General features: G+C 37.3%; 3 protein-coding genes across 6 annotated transcripts; 2 read left to right on the forward strand and 1 right to left on the reverse strand.

The window, feature by feature from the left end:
• The first annotated feature begins 2,538 nt into the window (after nucleotides 1-2,538).
• Nucleotides 2,539-4,820, forward strand: LOC131326031 (trihelix transcription factor GT-3b). The gene is made up of 2 exons (XM_058358577.1): nucleotides 2,539-3,142; nucleotides 4,067-4,820. The coding sequence occupies exons 1-2, from the start codon at nucleotides 2,897-2,899 to the stop codon at nucleotides 4,622-4,624; spliced, it is 804 nt and encodes a 267-aa protein (XP_058214560.1). The 5' UTR covers nucleotides 2,539-2,896; the 3' UTR covers nucleotides 4,625-4,820.
• A 3,071-nt stretch (nucleotides 4,821-7,891) lies between these two features.
• LOC131326032 (selT-like protein) lies at nucleotides 7,892-11,721 on the forward strand. Its single transcript, XM_058358579.1, has 4 exons — nucleotides 7,892-8,159; nucleotides 8,401-8,474; nucleotides 10,251-10,569; nucleotides 11,401-11,721. The coding sequence occupies exons 1-4, from the start codon at nucleotides 7,959-7,961 to the stop codon at nucleotides 11,491-11,493; spliced, it is 687 nt and encodes a 228-aa protein (XP_058214562.1). The 5' UTR covers nucleotides 7,892-7,958; the 3' UTR covers nucleotides 11,494-11,721.
• Nucleotides 11,722-12,236: 515 nt separating this feature from the next.
• LOC131326025 (uncharacterized) lies at nucleotides 12,237-25,878 on the reverse strand. 4 transcript variants are annotated; one of them, XM_058358569.1, is made up of 25 exons: nucleotides 25,830-25,878; nucleotides 25,766-25,788; nucleotides 25,651-25,701; nucleotides 22,757-22,884; nucleotides 22,543-22,627; nucleotides 21,718-21,771; nucleotides 20,810-20,901; nucleotides 20,590-20,693; nucleotides 19,515-19,590; nucleotides 18,635-19,076; nucleotides 18,049-18,384; nucleotides 17,624-17,830; nucleotides 17,423-17,521; nucleotides 17,262-17,334; nucleotides 15,755-15,882; nucleotides 15,102-15,656; nucleotides 14,902-15,026; nucleotides 14,593-14,710; nucleotides 14,328-14,383; nucleotides 14,114-14,207; nucleotides 13,824-14,013; nucleotides 13,665-13,736; nucleotides 13,480-13,583; nucleotides 13,298-13,360; nucleotides 12,237-12,762 (listed from the first exon to the last, which is right to left on the reverse strand). In XM_058358569.1, the coding sequence occupies exons 3-25, from the start codon at nucleotides 25,693-25,695 to the stop codon at nucleotides 12,655-12,657; spliced, it is 3,354 nt and encodes a 1,117-aa protein (XP_058214552.1). In that variant the 5' UTR covers nucleotides 25,696-25,701; nucleotides 25,766-25,788; nucleotides 25,830-25,878; the 3' UTR covers nucleotides 12,237-12,654. The 4 variants fall into 4 exon arrangements, with proteins under 4 accessions (XP_058214552.1, XP_058214553.1, XP_058214551.1 ...); XM_058358570.1 differs by lacking the exon at nucleotides 25,830-25,878 and having other exon boundaries at nucleotides 15,102-15,266; nucleotides 15,345-15,656; nucleotides 25,651-25,788; XM_058358568.1 differs by lacking the exon at nucleotides 25,830-25,878 and having other exon boundaries at nucleotides 25,651-25,788.
• Nucleotides 25,879-26,745: the final 867 nt, after the last annotated feature.

Below are 26,745 nucleotides of genomic sequence, written 5' to 3' on the forward strand. Positions count from 1 at the left end.
AAAACCGAACCATCCATGCTGAGATAAAGGCCGGATCGACTACACAATGTAGTGCGACGGGTGCACTACTGCCTCTCTAATTTCTTAGCTTTGTAGTCGTATTCTCTTTTCAATCAGAAAGCCAATGGGTGTGAATCGGGGGAAACGGTGGGGTCCTCGTTAAACGCCCGTGGAAGCCATGCATGGAGACCACGTGGAGCCAATGTTATATTGTCAGAAACCGTGTGGACGATCAACTCGACTGAGAAAACCGACTGTTAAGACCAAAATGATCTAGTACTAATCAACAACAATTTTTTTTTTTGAATAAAAATTTATCTATTTCATTCCGCCATTCTCAGATCAAAATTCTAGCTCAACTGCTATGTATGAGTCCTACCTTCGATTGTATGGGTTTCAGCTCTCCAGGAGTTGAGTCTATATATAAGTTCAGATGATATGATCTTGTTATATGCAGAGACGGAACCAAAATTTTATCATAGCAGTGACGAGATGTATATTACAAATATAAAAAGATGTATTACAATATTAATAGTCATCGACTCCAGAAAAAAATTAGAATAACATAACAAAAATTAAAGTAAACGATGTTTGTCATTTGCACATGACCGGAGTACAAAAGAAGACTAACTTTAATTTTGGACATCGATAATGCCACTCCCCAGATATTTATATGAATTTCTCAAATTGATAACCTTACTCCCTTTTTGGGAGTGGCATTATAATTAAATTTCCTTAATTTTTAGGTTAAGTTGTTTTAGGGTTAAAATGTGGAGTTTTTTTTTTTCTTAATTACACATCATCATTTATATTATTTCACATTGGCTCATTGAATTTAGTTTTGGAATACTTTTTTGGTTCCCGTTTCTTGAAAAAAAAATAGAAGATTTATAACTAGTATATAATAAAAAATAAGGAAAAAAACCTAGCAGTGATGACCCTATATAAATTGGGGATAATTTTTTTTTATATATAGAATAATTACATTTTCTAAAATTTTTGTTTTGGTTGCCACTAAACCCCTCCTGGTTCCATTCTTGGTTCCAGCTTTCTAGGAGTTGAGCTATATATAAGTTCAGACGGTATGATCTTGTTATACGATGACTCAAAATGTCCGGAGCAGTTTACGTGCAACATGGACTAATCTGTGAGGACCTAATTCAACCATCACTGGCAATAAAGTTTTAATGGGAAAATTTAGTCGATACTTATGTTTCATTTCCATGAGTAACACTCAAGAGGCAATAGATATATGGGGCTTAATTATGGTCACTTTTTTTTTTTTTATCATCCTATGATCCTGAAATTAAACAGACCACCCACCAAACAAAATCCAAAGTAATTTTAAAGTATGTATCCTCACTCTTGATTTTCAAAATCCATGGAAGTCAAGCAAAATCAAATACCATTATTATTAGGACTTTTATGGTCACATTAGAAGCTCGAACATTATGAACCATTAGTTTTGTCAACTAGAGTGTGGCCTTAAATTCTCTTCTTTTATATATGAAAACAAATACGATGTAGAAAAAATAGTTACAATTTTTATTACGACGCGTTTGGTTACCTCATATGTGAGCCCTACATGTTACTTGAAATATTCTACCTATCAGGGATCCTTCTAAAGCGTATCGGCATTTTATGGTAAAATAGTTATATACAACTTTTATGACGTGTTTCTTATATATATATATATTAGAATCGACGTTATATAGTAAAATAGTTAAAGCTTCTACAGCGTGTTGTCCATATACGAGCCTTATCCAAAATAATCTAGCTAACGAATAATATTCTTTCTTGTATAGTAAAATAGTTACGTACAGCTTTTATGGCGTGTGCGTCCAAATGTATTTATTCTGATTACTTTTTTTAAAAATTCCGCAATTTCTATATTTTCTACTAATGCTTATATACTTTTCATTTATATATGTAGAATCAAAATCTCATTCCAAACAGCGCCGCAATAAAAGATAAGGAGTGACCAACGTAACCCTAAATGAAAAGTACTCCTACTTCTTCTTTTTTTGTAGATGTACGATAATCTTAATACTTTACATGTTATGCATTTTCATACTAGAAAAAGGGCAGAGAGCTTGTAAAATACTCCCACTATATCCCAAATTATTTGGATTTTTTCGATATTCGCGCCGTTCTTTAAATTCTTATATTTCTCAATTTATGATATTTTTCATAATTTTAAAAATTTTGTATTATGGATCTAATCGAGAATTATGAAACAATATTTATATTATGTATTTTCTGGAGATTCAAATTGAAAAATATAGGAGTTTAAAGAACAGTACAAATATCAAAAAATTTCAAAGATTTTAGAACGGGAGGAGTAATTTTTGTGACATAGAATAAACCGCAATTACCAACCCCGTAGTCCTTCGTAAGCGTGACGGAATATTAACATGGTCAATGGGAACAAATGTGGACGTCAATATCTTGATTTTCTCTCTACAGCTACAACATTATTTAGAGAGAGAAAGAGAGAGATATCTAGAGGGAGAGAGGTGCTTGCGTTTGCGCGTTGATGGATGAGTCTCGAGGGACTCCTGCTCCATGAAAGGAAAAAAATAAGAGAGAGAGAGAGAGAGAGAGAGAATGGTTCAAATGTTCTGTAATCGGAACAGAGAGAAAGAATGGTTCAAATTTTCTGAAATCTGAACAAACCATACGACGTTGGCTTTGACACCTAAGCAATTTCATCATTTCTTCCCTTTGACTATTTAGTATATTTCCACCTTTGTTTTCACATCACCCTTCCATATAAATCCTCCTCCTTCTCTCTCTACCCATCTTTTCCCCTCCATTCGATCATCGATCATCCAACCCTACTCGTCAAAACAAATTCTCTCTCTCTCTCTCCATATATAGAATCCTGAGTTATTCAATGGATGGTCTTCACCACCGTATCGCGGCGAACATCGATCCGGGAGACGGTAGGTTCCCTCAATGGAGTATCCAGGAGACGAGGGACTTCCTGGTGATTCGGGCCGAGCTGGATCAGACCTTCATCGAGACGAAACGCAACAAGGTTCTGTGGGAGGTGGTCGCGACGAAGATGAAGGAGAGGGGCTACAACCGCAGCACAGAGCAGTGTAAGTCCAAATGGAAAAACCTCGTCACTCGATATAAGGTAAATCTTACCATATATATGTGTGGAGATATACTTATTTACGGAGCCAACCAATCACAGCCGTTCAAAAGTATTCTGAACGATTCGGATTTTAATGAAATTTTTTCAGGAAAAAGTTTAACTCTTCCATGAAAAAGTTTCATTAACATCCCAATCATTCAAAACACTCTTGAACGGTTACGATTGAGTGTTGTAAACACACTTGTTTACAGCATCTCCATAAACAAGATTTTCTCATGTGCGTGTGTATATATATATTTTTTTGATCGGCAATTTTTTTTTAAGGAGAACTCAATATATGTGTGACTATTTTTTTACATATATACAGCAATCTATGATAAATAGTTTGATTGGGATCAAAATGATTCCGAACTCAAATTTTACTTGGAAAACACTGCTATAGTATTATTCAAGCACTGGTTTGTTTTTGTTAATATTAAATAACAGTTGTTTTAATTTGAAATGAAAGGACCAGAATATTTTTTTTAATCATTCTGGATCGATAAAAGTTAGGCGCAAAATTTTGGATTCGGAGTAATTCAGGGTGACAACATTTGAATAGAATTAATGTTTCGTGGGTACGAATGTGATGTGGTGCCCTAACGCTAGCCTCATCGATCACCTAATTAGTTTTGCATAACATACGCGATTGTTTTAGATTATTTGACATATTAAATGATACGAATAAAATTTCACCACATCATCATTGTTTTGTTTATGTACGTACAATTTTTTTTTTTTTTGAACAGCGAAATTTCCCCCCACCACACCCCCCACCCCCCCCCCCCCCCCCCCCCCCCCCTCTTTCTAATACACTCTTATTACATTGTGTTAGCCTTCTGAGTATGCCCTGAAATTAGTCTAAAAAAATTTGGTGCACAAGGAATTGATGTAATCTAGGGTTTTTTCTTTTGCTGTGATTAGGGATGTGAAACCATGGAACAAGAAGGTATGCGTCTACAATTTCCATTTTACAACGAGCTCCAGACGATTTTCAGCGCGAGGATGCAGCGAATGCTGTGGATGGAAGCGGAAGGGGGAGCGAGCGGGTCGAAGAAGAGATCATCAGGGATGCTTCTATCATCGGAAGACGAAGATGAGAACGAAGAGAGCGATAGGGAGAAGGGTAATATTGGAAGCAAAAAGAAAAGGAAGGTAACCAAAGGCAGTGGCAGCACTAGTACTCATGGGAGTACCGGCGGAAACATCAGTGATTTGAAAGAGGTGTTGGAGGAGTTCATGAAGCAACAGATGCAGATGGAGATGGAATGGCTGAAAGCGTTCGAGGCGAGGGAGGAGGAGAGGAAGGTGAGGGAGATGGAGTGGAGGCAGAAGATGGAGGCATTGGAGAACGAGAGGGTGGTGAATGAGAGGATGTGGAGAGAGAGAGAAGAGCAAAGAAGAGTGAGAGAGGAAGCTAGGGCTGATAGGAGGGATGCCCTCATGACAGAACTCTTGAACAGGCTTAGGAGAGATGGTTAGATTTGGTCAGCTAGCTAGTTCTAGCCAGCCCTAATTTGTTTATTTTTCTTGTGGTTGAGCAAGAAGAAATTAAAGAAGCTAGCTATGCCTGAGGTTTGCCTCTCCAAACTTAGCTTAGCTCTTGTTCATGCTATAATTATACAATTACCTAACTCATTTTGCCCATATTCAATACACACCTTTTGAATTCATTTAATTTAATTTTATGGTGTAACTTAATTTTGTCTGATAATTAGGAATTCATATTTTGAAATTAATTTTCTATGCCAGACCCTAATACTCTTATATGTATTAGGGGTTACTATAAGCAAGAGAATGATTTAAATCTTGTATAATTAAAACATGCAAAAAAGTTCGTCAAGAATGATGTGGCAATAATAATACTTTTGAAATAGTAAACTTCAAGCATTCCTTCGATCCGTTGGACTTCTTATGTCAGGATATATGTGCATCAAATAATAAATATTCTGGTCTTTAGGTGCATGTTATACGGATATGGAGAAAGAACGAGGTTATACAAACGTAAAACATGCGCAAAAGAAAGAACGACACATAAAGCCATATTTTGTATAGAAAATTTTTTTGCGCATCTATTTTGCTTTTATAACCTCATTCTTTCTCCATATCCGTAGACCATGCACCTAAAGATCAGGAGTATTTATTATTTGATGCATATATGTCCCGACATAAAAGTCCAACGGATCGAAGGAATGCTTGAAACGACAATCCAAAAAACAAAAAAAAAATGTAGATTATTATTTTTAAATTCAATATGGAGATTAGTTAGAATGTAAGAAGAAAATTAATACTCTCAACTAGTCAATAAATTAATTAAATAGATGGGACTGTTGGAAAACAATTGAGAAAATTGAAGTTTATGGACCAATTTGACTTAATTAGTATAAAGACCCGTACACGCCATCTATTTTCTAAATACTAATCTATGATTTTGTTGAGGGCATGTTAAAGGGTAGTATTGATAGTATATTATCATTGGTTATAAACCTATTAGGATCTCTGGCTACCTGCCATGCAATTCGATTCCTTATCGTAAAAGATCCATTTGTTTGACGGGACTAATAGTAAATAGTTGTACAATCTCATAGGATATGTAATCACATCGAACTAATAGCGATGAGACTAATATATGTATAATACCCCACCATGATATTACATACGGTATTATATATCCCACCGTCCATGAAATTATAAAAATCTAATGAATATTAAATCCGGGCCATAAAAAATTTGTAACATCGGATCGACATCTGGTCCTCTTGAATGTGTACGTATGGGGGCATTCCTCTCCTCTCAAAAGTTCTATCACATCCTCAGATTGGGTAATATGGGAATGTGAATGATTATTGTAACATATACATTGTATAAGTAGTTTTGAATAATCCACAAACCACAGTATAATTTTCAATTCTAATTCTTATATATGTAAAAAGACATGGATCACGTATGATTTAAATTCATGGAGATGATCCTAACGGAACGGGTATATAAAATTTTAAATGATTTTTTCGACAACGAACCTATATATAAAAATAAAATATTTTACTTAAATACTACCATCATGGTATGATTTTTTTTTCGGCAAAGTGAGGTGATAGCGAAGTTGTAGGCACCATGTATTAGTATTTGACAAGGCTTTTAAACCTCACTAAGTGCAACCAATGTACAATACTCAGGACCTCTGCGGAGCAAAAAAAATGAACCGAAACATGAGAATGACGCGCTTGGCTGCCAATTCTTGTGCAAATGAAGATTGTATTTGAAGGGTTTTTTTTTTTTTTCTGTTTTTGATAACCAGATGTCTTTGTGAAGTTTAATTGAACCATATAGATTATAGATGACTGTATTTTGTGAAGGAAAATACACCATGATAGTTTTAGAAGTCTTTGTTTTTTTTGCCCCCGTTCCGCTAAGTTTTTTGTTTTTCAAATATTTATTTCGCGCTTTACGACACAGGTTATTCTCTCACAATTAATATGCTGTAGTTTTAGAAGTCTTTCCAAGCAACTGGCACTTTGACCTTATTAGGTGTCATATGCATATAATATCAACATATACTAAACGGAAAATCTCGTGAAGGTGCCATGGTATGTACTCTATATTTTTATATTGCTACGTATATATCAGGAAAATAACATTATATATTTTTACGAAAATAAAGAACTAAAATTTTGTAATGGTTGTACTCTATATAGCGTACATGTTTGTAGAGATGGCAATGGAGCGTGTCGGAGTTAGATTTCACATGCGTTTTTGTTAAAGTTTGAGTAAATTTACAGAGAGGATTCTAAGACTTTTTACTCAAGAATATGGATATGAGTAAAGATACGATTAAAGAGTAGAATTGCTTCAAGTTAGATCAAATTTGGTTCGCGTACTTACCAGATTGGGGGATGTTGACATTCAACAACGCTCAATCTCACCGTCCGTTTCGGCAATCAATTATTCGGATTGATTTTAAAAGTTGTTTTAAAATTTGAACCGTTCAAAACACTTTTAGACGGTAAAATTGAGCGTTACTGAATGCTGTTGTCCCGAAGGCCCCCTCGTACTTACCAAACCAAAAATATATTAGATTTGACTTTTGTGTTACAATTATTGAAGTCTTGAAAATGGAGAGGGATAGGTTGGTATTCGGTGATTAGTTGAGGACAATAGGGATATCAGCCTCGCATTGTTCGTTAGCCAAAGATAACATACAACTATGATAGGGGAGTGCAGTGCAAACTAGAAGAGGAGTATATGTGTTTATCAGAAATCTCAAGGATAAACTGTGTAATTTACTTCAAAAGTATTTAGGTCTCCTTTGCCTTTTTTTTTTTTTCCTACTTTTTATTTATTTTCTCTTAATTTTTATTAAATTTGGATCAATTTTTACATCATATCGTTAAGTTTTTCAACAACAAGAATCAAAAAAAGTATAGAAATAAAAGTTGAACAAGTTTAATAAACGGCAACGAAAAGACCCAAAAAAACAATCGACACTAAAAAGACCGACTTTTTTTTGGGTCTTTCTCGTCGTCAAATGAATTTTTTTTCAACTTTGATCTATATGTTTATAAAATTTTTCAATTCATGAACGATGTGATGTGAAAATTATTACCCAATTTATAAACTTATGATAAGGATGGGCCTGGGCTATTTGATTACTTCTTTTTTTCTTCGGCCTGATTTGGATCGGGCCGAATAACGGGCCTAGCAGGCCTGGCTAGCTTTTATACTCGAGACATAAAATAGACACGCACATAGTCACATACACACACACACGCACACGCACACTCTCTCTCTCTCTCGTTTGACCTCTCTCTCTCCTCCGATGGATCGAGCTCAGATTCTGTTGCTAGGTCTACCACTCTTCCTCTTCTGTTCAGACATCTTCAACCTCTTCCTATCAACACCACCACCACCTCCTCCCAAACCCGACCACCACCCTCACCACCACCACCACCCTCACCCTCACCCTCACCTAACAAACCCTCAGCCTGATGTTCAACAAACCCTAGATTTTCCCACTCAGGTAATCACCATCTTCAACCTCATCTCGTTTAACGCTCCTCAATATAACTCAATTCGTTTTGTTTTCATTAGCTTTTTCTAGTAGTAATTATAATGGGTTTTCTTGTCAAAAAGAATCTATGATGGGTTTTTCTTATAAAAGAAAATCTCTTTTTTTGACGAGATTATACTAGGAAATCTATGATGGGTTTTGTTTTATAAGAAAAAAAAATCTAAAATAATGAATTTTGTGCTTTTTTCAGAAATCAAGCGGAATTGGAGCAATTGGCGTTGGAAACACCGTCAACATCAACTTCTGCTCTTCTTGTTCCTACAGGTTTCGTCTTTCTTTCCTTATTTTACTCTACTTGCAGTACTTGCACATAAATGTGTTTGTTTGTGTTCAATTGTTCATATTTGGTTCCTTTGTAATGTGGTTTCCAAATGTTGCCTGGTTTTACGCACCCTGACTTAAAATTGAGCCATGGAGTGATTAATTGGCTAGGATCGGTTGTGAGTGTGGTTTTGATTTCTTGACAAGGGAATCGCAGGACGACGATTGTTGGTGGCGTTGGAAATTGGAATTGATTGAGTTCTATGTAGCAAGGACAATTCTTCGGAACTTTGGAAGTGATGTACTAGTTTCGGACACTTGGCCGACACCAATACTTTCCAGAGAGATGTGTGTGACTCTCAAATCAAAAGTGTTAATTCTCAACTTTTTCATTTGGACACGATGGGAGGACCGGGACAGTCTAGAACAAGTTAGGATCACTCTCAATACATGGACATTCATGGAGTCTTCTCTTCGTGCAATGTATAATGATTGATTAAATATGAAGACACGTGTGAATGATACAAAGATTGCTTTTGTGACTTATGTATTGATAAATGTGAAAATTGGCATATATGGTAGTTTATTGCAATTGGGGGCTTGTTTTTATTTTTATTTTTTAAATTTTGTAGCTAGGTATTGGCGGACCGCTTTTCCACCATCTCTCCTAAAGACTAAAACCAATTGGTGTTAGGGAGAGTTTCAATTAGGTCTTTTATGGCATTCAATATTGCACCCGCTAGTCTATTTTTAGAGTGGTCGCACGGAGTAGCATTGTGTAACCAAATCTATGGGGGCACTCTGGGCCCAACAATCCCTCCCTCGCGATGACGCTCCTGCGACTCGAACCCATGACTTTATGTCTAATACCGCTTGTAAGACCGCTTTTTCATCGTCTCTCCTAAAACCAATCACCTCGCCTAAAACCAATCGGTGATCCTAAAACCAATCAAGAGGGTTTCAATTACGTCTTTTACGGCATTCGACATCGCACCCGCAAGTCTGTTTTTAGAGTGGTCACAGGTAGTGGCACAGTGTAACCAAATCCGCACTCTGGGCCCAATAGTAATAAACAGAAACATATTTTTCCCTAAGTGTGTCCTCATCGTGTTCTGTCCTCTAGTTTTTAAGATTTTCATGTCAGTGTGTTCGTGTTGGTGGTGGATAGATCGACTGAGGTTTTTTTGTTTTGGTTCATTTGAAGTTCCTCTAGGACAGTTATGGTCAGGGATGGACCCATGATTATAAACAATTGCTGATGGATATTTATACAATCACAAACTTTTGGAAACTGAAGGGATCATGAGCCTATATAGGTTGGAGATAAGAACATTAACCCTCAACTATTGATATAGTCAGAGACTTCAGAAGCATTAGGGTAGCGATTGCCCCTACGGCTACCCCTTGGTCCATCTTTGTTATGGTAAGGTAAGAAGAATAAACACAAATTAAAATGAGCAGTAATCTCAATAAGACCCTTGTCCAGAAAGGGAATCAGGTGTCTAAGTTTCTAACTCTTTTTAAATAGGTTGAGATAAATTTTCCTGTGTATTCAAGTTGCTTTGCGTCTTGGCCAATAGGTTTCAAGAAACCTTTGCACCCGCTTGTCTGGATTGGTTTTTGTGAACCCAAAGTTTCTCTAAATTTGCTTGCGGATGATTTTTCATTATCAGTTCTTGGATTCTAGAAATATGGATCTCCTCGTTATAAATAGGGTACTGTAATGAACATTAGTTTCTGATTTGTTTGGAATAACTTGTTTCCTATTGAATTCGGCAGAGGCAATGCAGTTACGATGAAAACTATGTTGGAAACTGCGTTTCCTGGCGTTAATGTTGTTTTAGCAAATTACCCCCCTCCTCTACCAAAACGCCTGCTCAGTAAAGTTGTACCTGTGGTTCAATTTGGAATCATTGGTGTCGTGGTTGCTGGTGAGCATATCTTCCCCAGGTTGGGATTTGTGGCTCCCCCTCCTTGGTACTTCTCCCTTCGTGCAAATAGATTTGGAACAATTTCAGTTACTTGGCTTCTTGGAAATTTCCTTCAATCCATGCTGCAAAGTTCTGGCGCTTTTGAAGTGTACTGCAATGGGGAATTGGTAAGTCCTTTTCTCTTGCTATGTGTGCTTGATGTGAGCTTCTAGCTGATTAAATGTGTTTCCTGAGGGAAATCTTTAAAAGAACTACAATAGTGGAAGACTAGCAGCCTGATCTGCAGGACCTATAATGTGATGCATGTGGATCATTGACCTGGTGCATGGAACAACCTTACCAAACTAAGACAGTGCACTAGGTTTTTTCCTTATACATTTGTACTACCTTTCAATAAGGTCGTGCTTTATGCATTTTGAATCCAACTCCCAGGAATTGGTTTTTTTTGGTTATCTGTGCTGCACTGGTTCCTAATAAGTTCTCCATGGTCTATCTACCATTGCAAAGCACCTGTTGCGAATTGCTTGGCCCATTCCACTTTGTTTATTTTTCTTGTAATGGTTTGCCATCTTGAAGTTCTCATTAACCAAGAGCATTTATCCTTCTGCTGAAATTTGGTGTGACTTGGCAATTTTAGTTACTTGCACCTGTTGTCTGTATGATTTTTCATCCTTTTTTCCTTTTTCCTTCTTGTAGGATATGTCCTTTTCTTGTATCTGAAAATATAGTTTGTTTTTCTTCTGAAGCAAGTATTGCATTCTGCCTATCATACCTTCTCGGATAGCTGTGTCAATGTGCTTCCTCGTGAGTTGGTTCCTTACCTGTGTTATATAGTATATACTGACACGAAATTTTATGACAAGTAAGCTGAAAGACTTGGGGAGATTTAGTCCGAAGTGAACTGCCTTCATTGGAGTTTATTTTCATTATTTTGTTTCTTGTGGAGAGTTTCTCTCACCCATTGGTGCACTGACTTGTTTTATCTTGCCCAATTACAGGTTTTCTCTAAGCTAAAGGAGCGGAGGTTCCCTGGTGAAATCGAGTTGAAGGATCTTGTTGGCAGACAGGTTAGGGGAGCTTTCTGGTCATAGTTCTCCCTAGGAAAAAGGGACACGGCGAAAAGGGGTTAGGGTTTTTGTTACTGGATTTGGGAGGGTACCGTTGGGATCCAGAGAAAGACTTCGCTCGTTTTCATATTACTTGCTAGTGGAATAAACCAAATTGATTGTATATTTAACACATGCTTCATCATCAGGCAAAATATTAGATGTGGGAATGTGTCTTTTAATAGATATCAAGTCTTTACTTTTCCCCTTCTACTCTTGTGCTTGTTTTAGTTTCATTATTCTTTCCCTGCATTTCGTCCTTCTCTCGTGGTGGAGCAGTTCATTTTTATTTTGTTTTCTTAGAACTGGAGCAGTTCATCAACCGCAAGACAAGTCATGTAGACTCGTTAAACTACTCAAAACTTGTACATGTAGAATCGATGACAGAAGGGAAAAAATGTTTAAGCATAACAATTTAACATGTCCTCAAATAATGTTTGTGTTTATAACTCTGGAGCTACCAAATCAATTCAAGTTTTCTACTGAATAATAAGAAGCTTGATGCATAAAGCACCTTTATAGTGAGAGTAATCATGGGAAAGGACGCCAATGGATTCTAGCTCAGTTGGCATCTCTTTTAAACTTTAAACTCATGTATACAATATTGGTAAAAAAAAAAATCAAGGAAAAGGAAAAGGACAGTATGAATTAGCAAACCATAAGAGTTTTAATATAAGGACAAAAGAGCCTAGTTGAATTAATTAGGAATACTAATCGGGAAAAAATCCTAAAGAAAAACGTAGAAGTTAGATTAACAAGTAGGAAATCGGTGAGAATTAAACATTATCAAACTGTTGGATTTGGATCGCTGTGACTCAAAAATATTGAATAAAGAGTAACAGTAACTTGCCTATGAGAAGGGAAAAAATTGGATACAGATAAGCAAGTAGTATTGCTTTTGATCTAAAAACAAAATTGTGACGGCCTCTCTACTCGAGCATTCAAAAATGATTTATCAACCTGAAGGGAAAATCTCCTGTCGTATTTGGCTTCATGGACACTCTCTGAGGAAAGACCGGTGAAGGTGGCTTCATGGACACCCTACCACTCTCCGAGGAAAGACAGGTTAAAGTCCCGACATTCACAAAGCAGGAGAAATCACAATAGAGGAACACAAACAAGCCAAAACTGTAAGAAGGTTTGTTTTCATATGTGCCACCATTTCCGACTTTCCATCACCTTTACTAGCTCGTTCGCTAATGATGCAAAGTCTTCAGCTCCACTTCTCAATTCCTCAGTTCGCTTGCTAATCCTCTGGGAAAAAACAATAATTCGTTTAGAGCAACACCCACCATGAGTACTTGTATAATTGTATGAAGGTGTTAATAACCTTGTGTTTGGTCTGAATTGTCAACGTTGGTTGAAAAGAAAACTAAGACTCTCTCTCTCTCTCTCTCTCTCTCTCTCTCTCTCTCTCTCTCTCTCTCACAAAAACACACACACACCGAGCCATGCATCTTCGAACCACTCTGCCATTAGTATTATCCCCACATTATTCACTGCCTGAAGGCCACCCCACCAGAGCAAATGGGGTGTAAAATTGACCAGGACCGACCCATTTTCCAAGAACCCAAGCATAGGCTCAAGGCCGAACCGATTACCATGGGCACGGCTGGCATCTGTGTATAATTCTCTCTTCTCTAGTTCTCTTCCACTAACATTAACAGAACCAGTGTTAGTCATTAGTTCCCTCACTTTCTTGGTTGTTCCCTCAACATGACTCCTACAGGACCTGACTACGCAAAATGTAACTGAATGGATACTAGGGCATTTCAATATGCTCTCTCACCTCAAGTTTCTCTTGGCGCTCTAGAAGCTTGTTTCTTGCTTGCGCAGCCACCGAAGCGGCATCCTGGTTCATTGGATCAAATAGCACTACTAGTAAGAAACTTAAAAATAGCAACTGGAAGAATGTTTGTTTACTTTCTGGGGGAGGGGTGACAAATATCACAATCACCAACTGCAAATTACCCCAGCTTTTCTATATGTTGCCATGATTTCCTCCGGAGTCCTAAGTCTGGGCTTTATATCAGCACTCCCTCCATTAAGTAATCTTCCTCTTTCACCACCCTTTTCTGCAAAGCAAATGACGGATAGAAGTCATCCATCAATTTTACTTGTCACAATATACATCCTGGATAGTCTTTCTACTTTACCTTTCTGATTTTTCTCTGGTTTATTTGTTGAAGTAGATGCCACCGGTACAGGTTCGTCAATTTCGATATCATCTGTAACAGAGAAAAAAAAAACAGTTTGAGATTTGAAACAAAAATGAGAGAGAGAGAGATTCGTGAACATAGAGATAAATACCAGACCTATGCTGACTTCCACAACTTCCTGATTTTGTGTAACAGCCGAAGATGGATCTGGGAATGGGTTCCTCCAAAAGACCCCATCTAGATCTCTATAATAAGATTTGGAAGGGAAAGTCACATCATTTCTATCGCCCACTTTCCCCCCTTTGAAACCCTTCACAATACCACCTAGAATCCGACGGGAAGTACCCTGTAGTGACAGTAGCGTAAAGATAACTAGATAAGAAACTTGCAAACCACAGAATAAAGTAGGATGCATATCATAAGGAACCGGTGTCATTCATAGGAACCTGTTTTTTCTTCTGATTCAAAGACAAACCAATGGCAGCTTCTGCCGCAGCTGCAAGGACTTTGTCATGAAGAGAAGGAAGATATTCGGATATTCTACACCAAATAAATGTATCACTTTAAGAATATTTCTTCACCTAACTTGTTCAACACAGTAGTGTACTTGACTGGATGACGTAACAATTAACCGCATTAGCTACCAGCACAAAATGATACCTGAAATTATTTTCACATCCCAAAAGAGAGAGGACAGCAAATTCACAACCATTTGCCTGCGAAAAAACTCATCGTTAGACAAATATCATCATCTAAATTGTTCCATGTAGAAGAGAAGTAGACTTGCAAGGACAATAAACAGCATTAAAAACACAATTGTTGCTAAACTTTCCTAATGCAACAAGGAGTTTTCTTCAAATTTTGCTTCGTATAAGACATGACTTGCGTCCTTTTATAGTTTGTGGGAATATTACATAAGCATTACCAGTGAAATCAGCCCATTGTCTGTAGAACTCATGGTCTTCTCCATGTTTGCCTTGTAATTCCACCTCAAAATTGACATTAAGGAGCTTTCTTTGACCAATCCTAAGTATGGCAAAGATCTGCCCAAAAAAGGTAGTTGTATGATCATCTACAGTAAGAATTCTAGCCGAATACACTAATCTATATAGACAATGACACGCGCACGCGCACACACACAGATGTACATATAATATATATATATATAGAGAGAGAGAGAGAGAGAGAGAGAGATCACAAGTCCAGCATAAATATGTAAAAACTAGAATTTTACCTGATTTCCACATCTCCAGTCTGATAGAGTAATGCCAAGCCACAAACTTTCTCATCTTTCTTGAAAGTTGCCGCCCAACAACAAGGTTGTGCAAGTTTCAATTTGCTGATAGATTTTTTCTCCCCCTGAAAGAAAATATCTCAGCATTGCACACATAGATTGCTAACTTGGGAGTGAGAATAAGAAGGAAATGGACTCACCTGAACTACAGACTTTGTGTGGTACAAGCTCAAGGTATCCTTACAACAAAGCAAAACAACTGAATCCTTTGAACTTCCGCTGAACTTTGCATTTTCTGATGAGTAATTTTCACTGGAAGTAGTTTCTAGAGAAGGCTCATCAATGCCGGTGGAATTGTTGGGCACCTGCAGTGGCTGCTTTTTATTCGATGAACCAGAGACTGGTGCATTGCCCTCTGAGTACAGTGGATTCACAAAACTTACCTCACAACTTTGGCTAGACATTGTCTCATACTTGCCAATAACGTACATGGAAATTGCTGTGGACTGCTTTTTTAAGTGGACTGGACGAGAGCTGATCACGGTACCAGCAACACCATCAATGACATAAACTTTTGCATCCTTTGTTAGCATGAATATTAATTCCTCTTGGGACTTGTCTAGAGATTTGGGTCCTGAGTTCTTAGGGCTTCTAATAAACGACGTCCAAGCCACTGAAATTATGGGCGAGCTAGTGGCAGACAAACAGTCTGTTAAAAACAAAACCGAAAATGACCTCGTATCAAGCACTGCAACCTGAAATAGAGATACCAGAATCCATAATCACTATCAAGAAAGAAAAAGGAAGGAAGCAGAGACAAATGCATTAGTAGAATGATGCCTCTTATACTTACACGATCACCATTATAACCTACAGCAAGTTTGGATCCACAACTTGTAAATTTTAATGCTTGAACTGGAGAATTGACAAGGCAAAAAACAGCTTGACAACAATATCTTTCGCCTTGGGGCAAATTGTGAACTGTCAATGAACATGAATGATGTCAAGATAATGGAACTTTCACCAGTTCATCTGGATATATGCAGCAGAATTAATCCAACAACCAAAATATCAAAGTGCAAAGGCGAATAGATATGTACTCTCTCTCTCTCTCTCTCTCTCTCTCTCTCTCTCTCTCTCTCTCTCTCTCTCTCTCTCTCCAAGAAAAAGAAGAAGAAAGAGCAGGAGCCTTGGTGTTTGCTTACATGCCATCAACTAGTATAGCTGATGACAATTATTTACGCATAGGCATTCATAAACCTCTGCGTTTAAGATGAACTATCACTACCCATCTATCCCAAACCAAGCCTTAAGTCGCAATCAATTAATTAGTTTTCTCCATTGACCTCTGTCAAGAGCATCATGTTCCATGATATCCAAGAAACCTAGGGCCTACGGGTGTCTTCGAACTACCACCAATAGAGTCAATTTTGCTCTAGCCCTCCCGTTATTGCTATAATCTACCCCAAACATATCAATCTCCCTAACTGCCGCATCGACTAATCTATAGTAGACATGTCCAAAGCACCTTGATCTAATCTCTCTCACTTCCAGCGAAAATTTGTGTCTAATTCTTTCTCACAAAGTCTTACCACACGTGCATCTCAACATTATTATTTAAACTGAACAAAAAAAAGTCATCAAAAAAATGACTTAGATAATCGAGTTAATATTAAAAATATATTAACTAGAAATATATAAAACTATTCCACTAAAACAAAAAGGAGGGGCAAATACAAATATGTGGATAAAAGCATTTTTTTATAAACTACTTAACACAACACTTAATTCTGTTATGGGATCCGGACTCTTTTGGGGAATTCTAATGAAATCCTGGATTAATAGTCTTAGTAGTCCATCTAAACAAAAAGGATATAATCATTACGCAGGAAGCTAACTTTATTGTCCGCATTAGTTGCAACTTGCTATTAGTTGACTGACAATTTATAACCGCGAGGAATTATGTACACCGGAATATACCCACTGTACGAAACCAACAAACTTCCAGTCCTTGGAAGCTGTCATCATGTTCATAATCTTGACATTCGACATGAAACTTAACTATTTTTGTGCTTATCATCTAGGAGCAAGTACGTATTTTTTTTATCAGAAAGTACAACATTAATTATATACAAATTACCACTTTCAATATCTGTAATAGATTCTATATGAATTGTCCAATTATCACTACAATTCCAAGAATTAATGGTTCCAACTTCCAAAGAGTAGGATGGGGAAGAAAAGGGCTTATCCCCCAAATCGTGAAATCCTATTTTAGGGCTGAGTCCATGGAAAAAAGCATCTTGTAGAGGAAACATAAGTAGTTCACAAATAAAAGAAGCATAGAATTTAAGAATCACCTTCACGTTTTGTTTCCGTAATGAAGTGAAAGCTTGTTTCATCCAAACCGCCATTGAGGTTATACATATGAACCTATACATGTGCAAAAGGAATACAGAATAGAAACAAATGACGAGTACTCACCCTAAAAAGAAGGATCTAATTGGTACGCATATCTTACCAGACCATATTCATTGCCAACAGCTAAACTTAGAGTGACAGGGCAGAAATCAATGTTTGACACTGAAGCACTTGAACCAGCTACTTTTATACCTTTGACCTGCAAAATACCACGTTCATATGACCAGAAAACTTGTCTATCCAAATCTAACACAATAAATGTCCATCCATGTAAATATCTCTACATAAATCAAATTCTGACCTCGGTTTCTAAAATATAAATAAGGCTTAAGACTGGATAAGTAGCATCCCATAGCCGAACAGATCCATCTCGGTAACCTGCCACATACAGTTTCTGAATCCTGTTACCCTCAGTAAAGGACGATCGGTTAGCTATGCCTCCAGTCAACAGCCGCCTTGCGCCCCCACCCGGCGTCGAATTTGGATCACATTTCATCAGTGACGCTATCTAATAAAAAACCATTTTTAGTGAATGATGGAACAGAAATCAGTAAACTAATGATCACTGTTGAAGTTTGCCCCACACCAGTTCATTATCTCCTCCAAAACTAGTATATAAGCCTAGGCAGCCTCTCCACTCATTGCCAATTGTTATTGAGTTGGATGCTTTAACAATCACAAATAATCAAAGATGGAGGTGTTGCGCATGTTTAGAAAACGCTTTACCTTTGACAGAGCATTGCATGAGTTTCCATCTGAGGGTAAAAAACTGAGTTTTGCAGCTGTCAGGTATTGATTAGAAGTTGGTACAACCATAGGAAATTCAACAGCAGCGACAGACATTCTTTTCTCTAGCTGACATACTGAAGTAGAAAATTTAGCATCATCAAAAAAATGCAGTTGTCCAGGATTTGTCAACACCAATAGGGAAAAGTTGTTATTCTTCCTTGTCCCAGCAGGTGGTAAGATAATCATGTCAGCAAAGGAACCATTAAGTGTGAGGTCCACTCGACCAACACATCTTAAAGCCTCCATCCCAGATGACCATTCAATACTCAAAACCTGTAATAGACAAACAGAGACAATAACCTAAAATGACTGAACTAGAACAAGAGGAACAACCTTCTAAATCACAAATTACAAAACATGCCCATAAGAAAAATTCCCTCCTTTCCAATAGGTCGAAACTCCAACGTTAAAGAAATCAAATCATAATATACCTTCAATTGTAATTCTCAGAAGTCAGAACAATTAAAAGAGGAGAAGTGCAACAAGCATGAATAGAATGACAGCTATTGATTTGGTGACTCACAGTTACAACTTCTTCAGATCCTATCTCACAACCACCATAGATGAAGAGTTGGCCATCGCAATCACTATGAGAATTACTGTTTGCAGACCAGTGTAAGACAATGACAGGCAGCCTACTCTCAGCAGAAGATAGTTGTAGCCTAACAACGTTGGCTGATATTTCAGGTTGTTTGCCTTTACTAGGGGCAGCACTGGATGTCTTCCAGAACAGTATATCTCCATCTATATAACCCACAGCTAGAATGGAGCCACTGGAAGATGCCCAACAAAGTGCACTTATCTCTTTCTCCTCCAAATGTTGTTCAGATGCATCACCTGGAAGGTTAGGAGAATCAACTACTCCATCTTTCAATTGAAGAACCTTATCACCTCTAGCAACTACAATCCGGGCTTCAACAACATCCCACAGAACAAGAAAACCACAAGCATATGCGATCAGGACTCTGCACAGAGAGAGAGAGTTTAGATATTTCAAGTGACAACGAGCAAAAGACCAGCAAGATAAGCCATTGCAACATAGAGTTCGGTTGTTGTGGACTCGTAAGAGTTCCTTGGAACAACAAGCAAAAGTCATTTTTTGGTCCATGTGATTAAGCCATCACAGCACAACACAGTGAACAGCGCCCAGCCTTCCATGTGTGGTTTCTTTTGCGTAATGGCTTTTGAGTGACACCACTTACAGAGAAATGACTCCACATCTGAATGCATTCCATGCCTGAGTGTCTGAAGTTGTATACTTTTCTTATAAGTTATAACTACTAACCTATCCCTTTCAAGGACTTATAGCAAGATATTTGCTAAAAGATTAAAAAAATGAACACTGATAAAGATAAGTAGGAACAACAAAAGAAGAAACTTTTTGAGCATTGTTCTTATCTTGCCTCTGCCCAGAAGAACACGGCTGGGGAAGAATTCCAACAATTGGTTGGTCGTCAGGAATTGAAATGTCAGCTGCTTCTGTATATAACACAACAAAGTGGGATTTAATTTGACTTGGAGCCAATTATGGTCACAAGAAGATCAAAAGCTGGGTATTGTATTTTTTATGCTTCTTGTATATAGTGGATCTTTCTTAATCCTTAGTTATCTACTACAGACTAGGATAAACGTGACATTTATAAGATGTTGATCTCATCAAGAAAGTAAAACAAATGCCCATAACTAACTTTATGCAGTCATTAATCTCTGCATGATAGAGCTACAACTTGCTCCTGTACTGATGCTATTTGGTATATGCTGGTAGCAATCTAGCAGCGTTAAAATTATGTCACTGGCATATTAAAACAGTTGAGCAATCTGTTATAATATGGCACGTTAAATTATGTCTCTGGCATATTAGAACAGTTGGGTAATCTGTTGAAACTTGGGAGAATGAAATCCTAAGAAATCTTGTCTTCACATATTGTAGATTGGAAGTGCTGACCTATCATGATGTCATGCAGATATGCCCCCACTGACTGCCATGCATAATGGAAAATGCTGGGCTTGACTCACCTAGCTTGTCAGTTATGATGACATTATGACCCCATAGTCCCATACACACACACGCCCTTCCAGTAGGCTAAATGGATAGGGAAGAGAAGAAAAACAAGGCCCAATTGTATGGAGTATGGACTAGGAGTATATGGTCTAGATACAGAGGAAAACATTACAGCTGAATTAACATAAGCTGAAGCCCTGGATAAAGTTGAATGGATGTTAAAGTTGATTTGAACATGCATTTGCTTCTTTGAACTTTGAGGAGATTGTGGTCAATTTCTGTTTGGCAACTCAAAGAAAATTAGATTCTTGAAAATTTTAGGATTTGGAAACAAAGGCAAGAACAATTGCATGGGAAGTGGAATTTTACTCAATGATACAAACATTCTATAAGCCAAATCACAAACACCCATAAATGATTCACTCTCTGTAAGTACATGAGAAGCAACTTACAATGACCCTATGAAGCAACAGTACCTGTTATATGATCCAGAGAAACATAATATGGCAATTTTAAAAGCCCTGCATCCTCGGTTTGGTACTTCAGTACAGACATCCTCCCATATTCATCTCCAATATACCTGTGTTTTTGCAATAGCAGAAAAGGTTTATTGAGCATATACCATTGTTTCCTTCTGCAGCCACATCAGCTGATCATGTTAAAAAATGTAACAAATAAAGTTATTGTCTTAAGTACATGAAATGGGAGGCATAGATTACAGAGAAAGCAGTTATATTGGATTCCCATTGTAGACTGCCAGTAATACACCTGCTCTCTAGATCCCAAACCTGAGAGAGAGAGAGAGAGAGAGAGAGAGGAGGGGGGTCGGGGTCATTGAACAGTAAGGATATGCTCTTATCATTACCATAAAATAGGAGTAGAAGTTAGGTAGGAGACAAAACAATTTAGAAGCACCTCAAGCCAAGGCAACAAAAGTTAAAATATACATATACCAACACAAATTCAATATAGGGCTAACTGAAGGTATTCCCTCCAGTTTGATTAATGTGCCAATATCCGACCTTACGTGGCCTTTCAAGAAAGAGATGAACTACTCCATCTGGAAAGGGCTTTCCCTTGGGGGGAAAGAGGTCACATTTAAGCACATAATTCCATTTTCCTACTTTAGGCCCATTTACTGATCAAGCCCCTGAGTATACCCTAGCTCAGGTCAGATAAGCTCATGAACACAAGGTTATTTTGATAAGGTTTTACTTCAAGTAATCAATGTACTCCAAATCCAACTCATATAAATCTTGTTGGATATGCTCGATTTTTTTTTTTTTTTTTGTTGCAAATTTGCATATTTAGTTGATGAAATTTGATGGTACTATAAGCAATTCTCTTCCATATTGTTCATACTCTTCTTTTTTGTCCTTGATGCGAACTTAATATATCTTAATTTTGCTTTTCGAGCTCGAGATGGAGTTTAGGTCATTTATATAAGCTCAATTGAGCTCAAACCAAGCTCAATGTTCAAATTAGTTCCCACGGAGCCTAACTTGACCACTCCAAAGTTCAGCTCGTTTCCAGCCCTAGTCACCAACATCACTGTTTCATATGTTTACACTAGAGAAACTAAACAGTCGATAGAAGATAGGTACCTGAATATCATTGTCATTAGAAACACTCACTAAAAGCCCTTGGTTTTGTAGAAACTGCAAAAGAATAAGATAATTAAATGTCTTTGCTAAAAATTCAAAACGTAAAATGTGTCGCAAAAAAATGGAATAGCTTAAATAATAGCTTAACAGCCAAAATGCATAACCAGTTCCCACTTAGTATATGGTCCATCAATTTACCATGATATTGCAAATCCAGATATCAGAAGTAAAGGAGTGGTTACAGTGCATCAATGAACAACGTATAAAACCCAATTGGGAAGCTTAATTTGTCAAACACATCAATAAGTACTAAGACCAACTCCTCCTCGTCTCAACTTAAAGGTGGTGCCTTGGAGCTTGACGTTGTACATTGTTGCGACAGATATATTCTCATATGAGACGTGCTATCCGAGATTGGCATTTACTTTGAGAGGAGAACATTTTGACCAAGTTAATTTTATGGGATAGCAAACTTTCCAAGCATGCTTGTCCTCTTGCAATATAAGAAGTGAACATAATACTCCTAGTCTAAAGATGAATTAGCATGTAAGTTTTTTCCTACAAAAACCGATTCATCAAATACAAGAGGTTTAATTTCCAATGAGTCACTGACAAATGTTTTTCCATTCACATCTCCTCAGGGCCATTTCCTTACCTGGGCATGCAATTCGAAATTTCCAAAGTTCATGTTCTAAGTTAGACAACAACTTTTATCTAGACCTTGGTCTACTATTGGCCTCCCTTGAGAAAACAATACTCCAACTAGACAATGCAGCAATCTGAAAGCGTGGGAATTCAGTTTTCTTTTTACTCATCATCACAAACCTCCAAGTATTTAAAAGGCAACTGCTTTGTAGAAGTCAGAAGTCCTTCAATATTATCCCCACCAATAACTTTTATCCTACCATCCCTGCAAAGGACCAGGAAAAAAAATTAAAATTGCATAAAGCAATATAAACACTATTGTCCATCTGGCATTTAAATTAACAATAAATATTGCAATCCAAGCTCTAATTCCTCGATAAAGGTTTGTACTTACAGTGTCCCAATGGCCAGTAGGCTCTGGATGGGGTCAAATGCAAGAACTGATGCCGTAGACGGTATGCCATAATGTATAGCTATTTGCATATCCAAGTCCGCTAACATCTCAGGTCCATGCACATTATTCTGACATGAAAAGATATTTCACCACAACAAATCAAGAGTTGGACAACGCAGAAATGGTGAAAACCAACTGTTAAAACCCTATATGAATAGTTCCAACTGAAAAGGACAAGATATCAGATCGAAACAGCAACTCAAAAGAAAAAGGCATACATTGAGGACATGGCAAGCAAATATAACGTTAATGCCCCACTGAATAGCGGTTAGAATCACATGAGTAAAAGAAAAAATGAAAGGCCTCAAAGTCGGATAACGGAACAAGATAGTAACTATAAAACATGAACAAAAGCCAAAGACATTAAGCAAATATATAACTAAGAGCATCTCCAACCCCACTTTTCAAAAAGCATTTCTCAATAATTATGAAGAGCCAGATAGACAAAACTTGCTCCATCCCAGACACCAAATGAGAGCAACAGTTTGCTGAGCATTTCTATCTCTTCAAATATTCCGATTGAACCTCGCTCTTCAAATGGTGGGACTGTGGGGCCCTCCATTATTCTCGGATTTGATGTAGAGAAAAGGAGATAATTAGTAAATGAATGATTTAGAGAGTGGGTGGAGTCACAAACTTTAAAACTAGAAAATTTAATCTTCAACGTAAGGGCCAGACCTGAGATTTTCGGGGCCCTAGGCAAAATTGTAAAATGGGGCCTTCCTTTTTTTTTTAGAAATATGGACCATTTCGATAGGCGTGGCCATAGGGACTCTAGACCTGCAGACCTGGAACCCATAGGTGTACAATGCTCCACCTAGGCTGCAGAAGGCAATAGGTCGATCATGGGATTCAAACAAGAGCGAAGGGGGTGTCGGCACGTCTCGAACCCATGACCACATGAGAGCCAAACCCAATGGGAGTAACCCATTGCTATTTTGGCTACCATCCCGTGTGGTGGATATTAACAGTTCAATATAAAAGGTTTTAAGTTTATGAAAGTGATAATAACGACAATTTTGAATTTCTTATCACATTTATCTTATCAATGACACGATGAGGAAGGGTACTTACAAGGTTATTTGAAACAAATAACTTGTGAAAGTAAGTACCACTCCTAAAAATTCATTTGGAAGTATTATATTTAGTAATTTAGGTCCTCTATGGGGATAAGGATTTATAACCCGCAAAAATATGATCAATTGGAGTTTATCCACGTCGGTTAATTATCTCCTCCAAAACTAGTATATGAGCCTGGCGGCCTCTCCACTCCTTGCCAATTGGTTTGGAGTTGGATGCTTTAACATGGAATCAGAACTAGGGTTTCGGAGAATTTGTTCTCCCTTGTTTGTGCCATAAGTGCACCGTTGTTTGTTGCAGTCCAAGTATTATCGATCGTTTGTTTACCTCTCCACGTGCGAGTCAGGGGACGCACGTGCAGAGGAGTGTTGGAGTTTATCCCACATCGGTTAATTATCTCCTCCAAAACTAGTATATGAGCTTGGGCGGCCTCTCCACTCCTTGCCAACTAGTTTGGACTTGGATGCTTCCATTACGAAATAACATGTAGTTGCAATATGAGGAGGAATTTCTCGTTTGACATACAACTTTTTATGCCAATTGTATAAGCAGCTATTGCATTGGTGCATTGGTACCGTGCACGCACGCACAGGTTCTTTGGAGTGCTACGAACTGGATAAATTCGATTCTAACATGAAATACTCCTAATACCTACAAGAAAAAAAATGTAGACATTAAGAATTGAACCAGAGACACGCGAGCATCAAGGCGCTAGCAGGTGACTTCTTTCCTACCACTAAGCCATGTTTTAGCATTTGAGATAAATCTCGAGTAACAATATTTCTTATACTTACTGAATTGGGGGCCCTATTTGGCTCCAAAACTAGGGGCCCTTGGCAGTTGCTTGGTGGGCCTATGCCAATGCCGGCCAACATACATATAGCTCAACAAAGTATATTTTTGGTGAACAAATTTGAAGATTCGGGGGTTTGTTTAGTGTGGAGTCGAGGGAGGAGTCGAGGGAGTGCAACACAACCCCTAATCAATTCCTAGACATGTTATGCTTTTAAAGCGGTATATGGAGTTTTTGCAATGATTGGTCTCGTTTTAGTGTAGTTGGCCATTTGGCTTTTTGCAATTTTCCGCTTTCTTTTATTCATGGGTTCTTGGTGCCTTTCCAATAAATTTGTCCCTTAACAAAAAAAGGAAAAAAAGTTTCTATACAACTCTATAAGAACCAGTAAAATTGCGTTTTTCGTATATAAACCAGTTTATCGCCCATAGATTAGCTGTAGATTCTCTATCAAAGCATTCATCTGAAACTTCACCTTCAAATCGCACTTACTAATTCAGCATTAGCAGATTGTGGTTTAGTGCTTATTGTTTGTATCTTCGAATTATAGTGATCCCTTCCCCCTCCCTCTTCAAGGCGATCCCATTGTACTATGAATATCATTCGAGCTGGATTTCAACATTTGAAAATGAAATGAAATCCCGTTTCTCCTAAAAGAAAAAAAAAAAAATCTCCCTAACGGATTGCACACATAACTTAGCTCTAGAATTTAAATCCAAAAGCATCTCATCCTAAATTTCAGCCTCCAATTGCAATTATACGTAGTTCAAAACACCTAAATTACCAGTAATTAGCTACACTAATCGACCGTTCCATACATCAATGGAAAGCAGCCATTGATAGCTAGGTCATGCAACTGAGACACGCGCGCGCACACACACACAGCGGGAGAGATTAATGTGATGCAAATTTGATATGAAATGTTTGAAACGAAGAAAATCAAAGCTCGTGAATTTGGTACCGGAGAGTGATTGATCGCCTTCTGAAACAATCGCTTCGCAAACATGGCGGATTTTTGCAGAGAGAGATGATGACAGCTCCAAGTTCGAAATTTAAACCAAAACTGTCAAACCTCCTTTTGCTCTGTTGTGAGCCTCTCCAGTTCGTTATTTTTCCAACTTATATATACTATACCTTACTCCCGTCCCAAATTGTCCGCCCTGCCAAAAATCGTGGAATTTTTTATTCGGAACTTAAAATACTTCAAAGCAGTTTTTCTAAGTTTTTTTTACACCAAATTAAGTAAAATATTTCAAGAATTCTTTAATATGGTACGAAGAAATTCAGAAAATAATATGTGGAAGTATTTGATTTTTCAAAAAATCGGGCAACTTTTTATTCAAAACTTAAAAGTATTTCAAAGCATCATTTTTTCAAGTTTTTTTTTTACACAAAATTGAAGTATTTCAAGAGCTCTTTAATATGGAACAAAGAAATTCAAAAAACAATGTGAGAAAGTATTTTATTATTTGATATCAAAATTACACGTCTTTTTTCATATGGATTCAGCAATTTACGACGGAGGGAGTATTACTCACTCCATTTTAGATGTTTATTTATCTCAATAAGAATTTTCTTTTTACATAATAATTGAGTCACAATTACTTAAATCAATTTTTTAAAAATTCTTGGCCACATCTCATCTAGTTCTTCTGCTAATGAGCTCATGATGAGATTGGTTTAAAAAATGTAGGAGAACAAGATGGGAAGGTTTTAAAAATCAAGTAGTGAAGAAAACTAAGAATATTAGTACTAGCTCCTTGTAGTCAACATAAAATGACAAGAGAATAGAAACAAGAAAAAGATCAAAACATGCAAGGGTACCATGGATTCGTAGAGAAAATGTATAGATTCCATAGGTGGGGCTGATCGCAGGTCTCACAAAGATGATCCAAGACGTTCATTTTGTCTAGAATAAGTTTTTCACTAATAATGTAAAAATAAGTTCAATCAGATGATAATAATAATAATAATAATAAATAAGTGCTTGATCAAGTCGTTCAAAATTTTATCCAAATTCTAGATTACGAAATCTAAACTAAAGAGAAAATATTTT

Source organism: Rhododendron vialii, chromosome 5a (genome assembly GCF_030253575.1).
Source record: "Rhododendron vialii isolate Sample 1 chromosome 5a, ASM3025357v1".
NCBI lineage: Eukaryota > Viridiplantae > Streptophyta > Magnoliopsida > Ericales > Ericaceae > Rhododendron > Rhododendron vialii.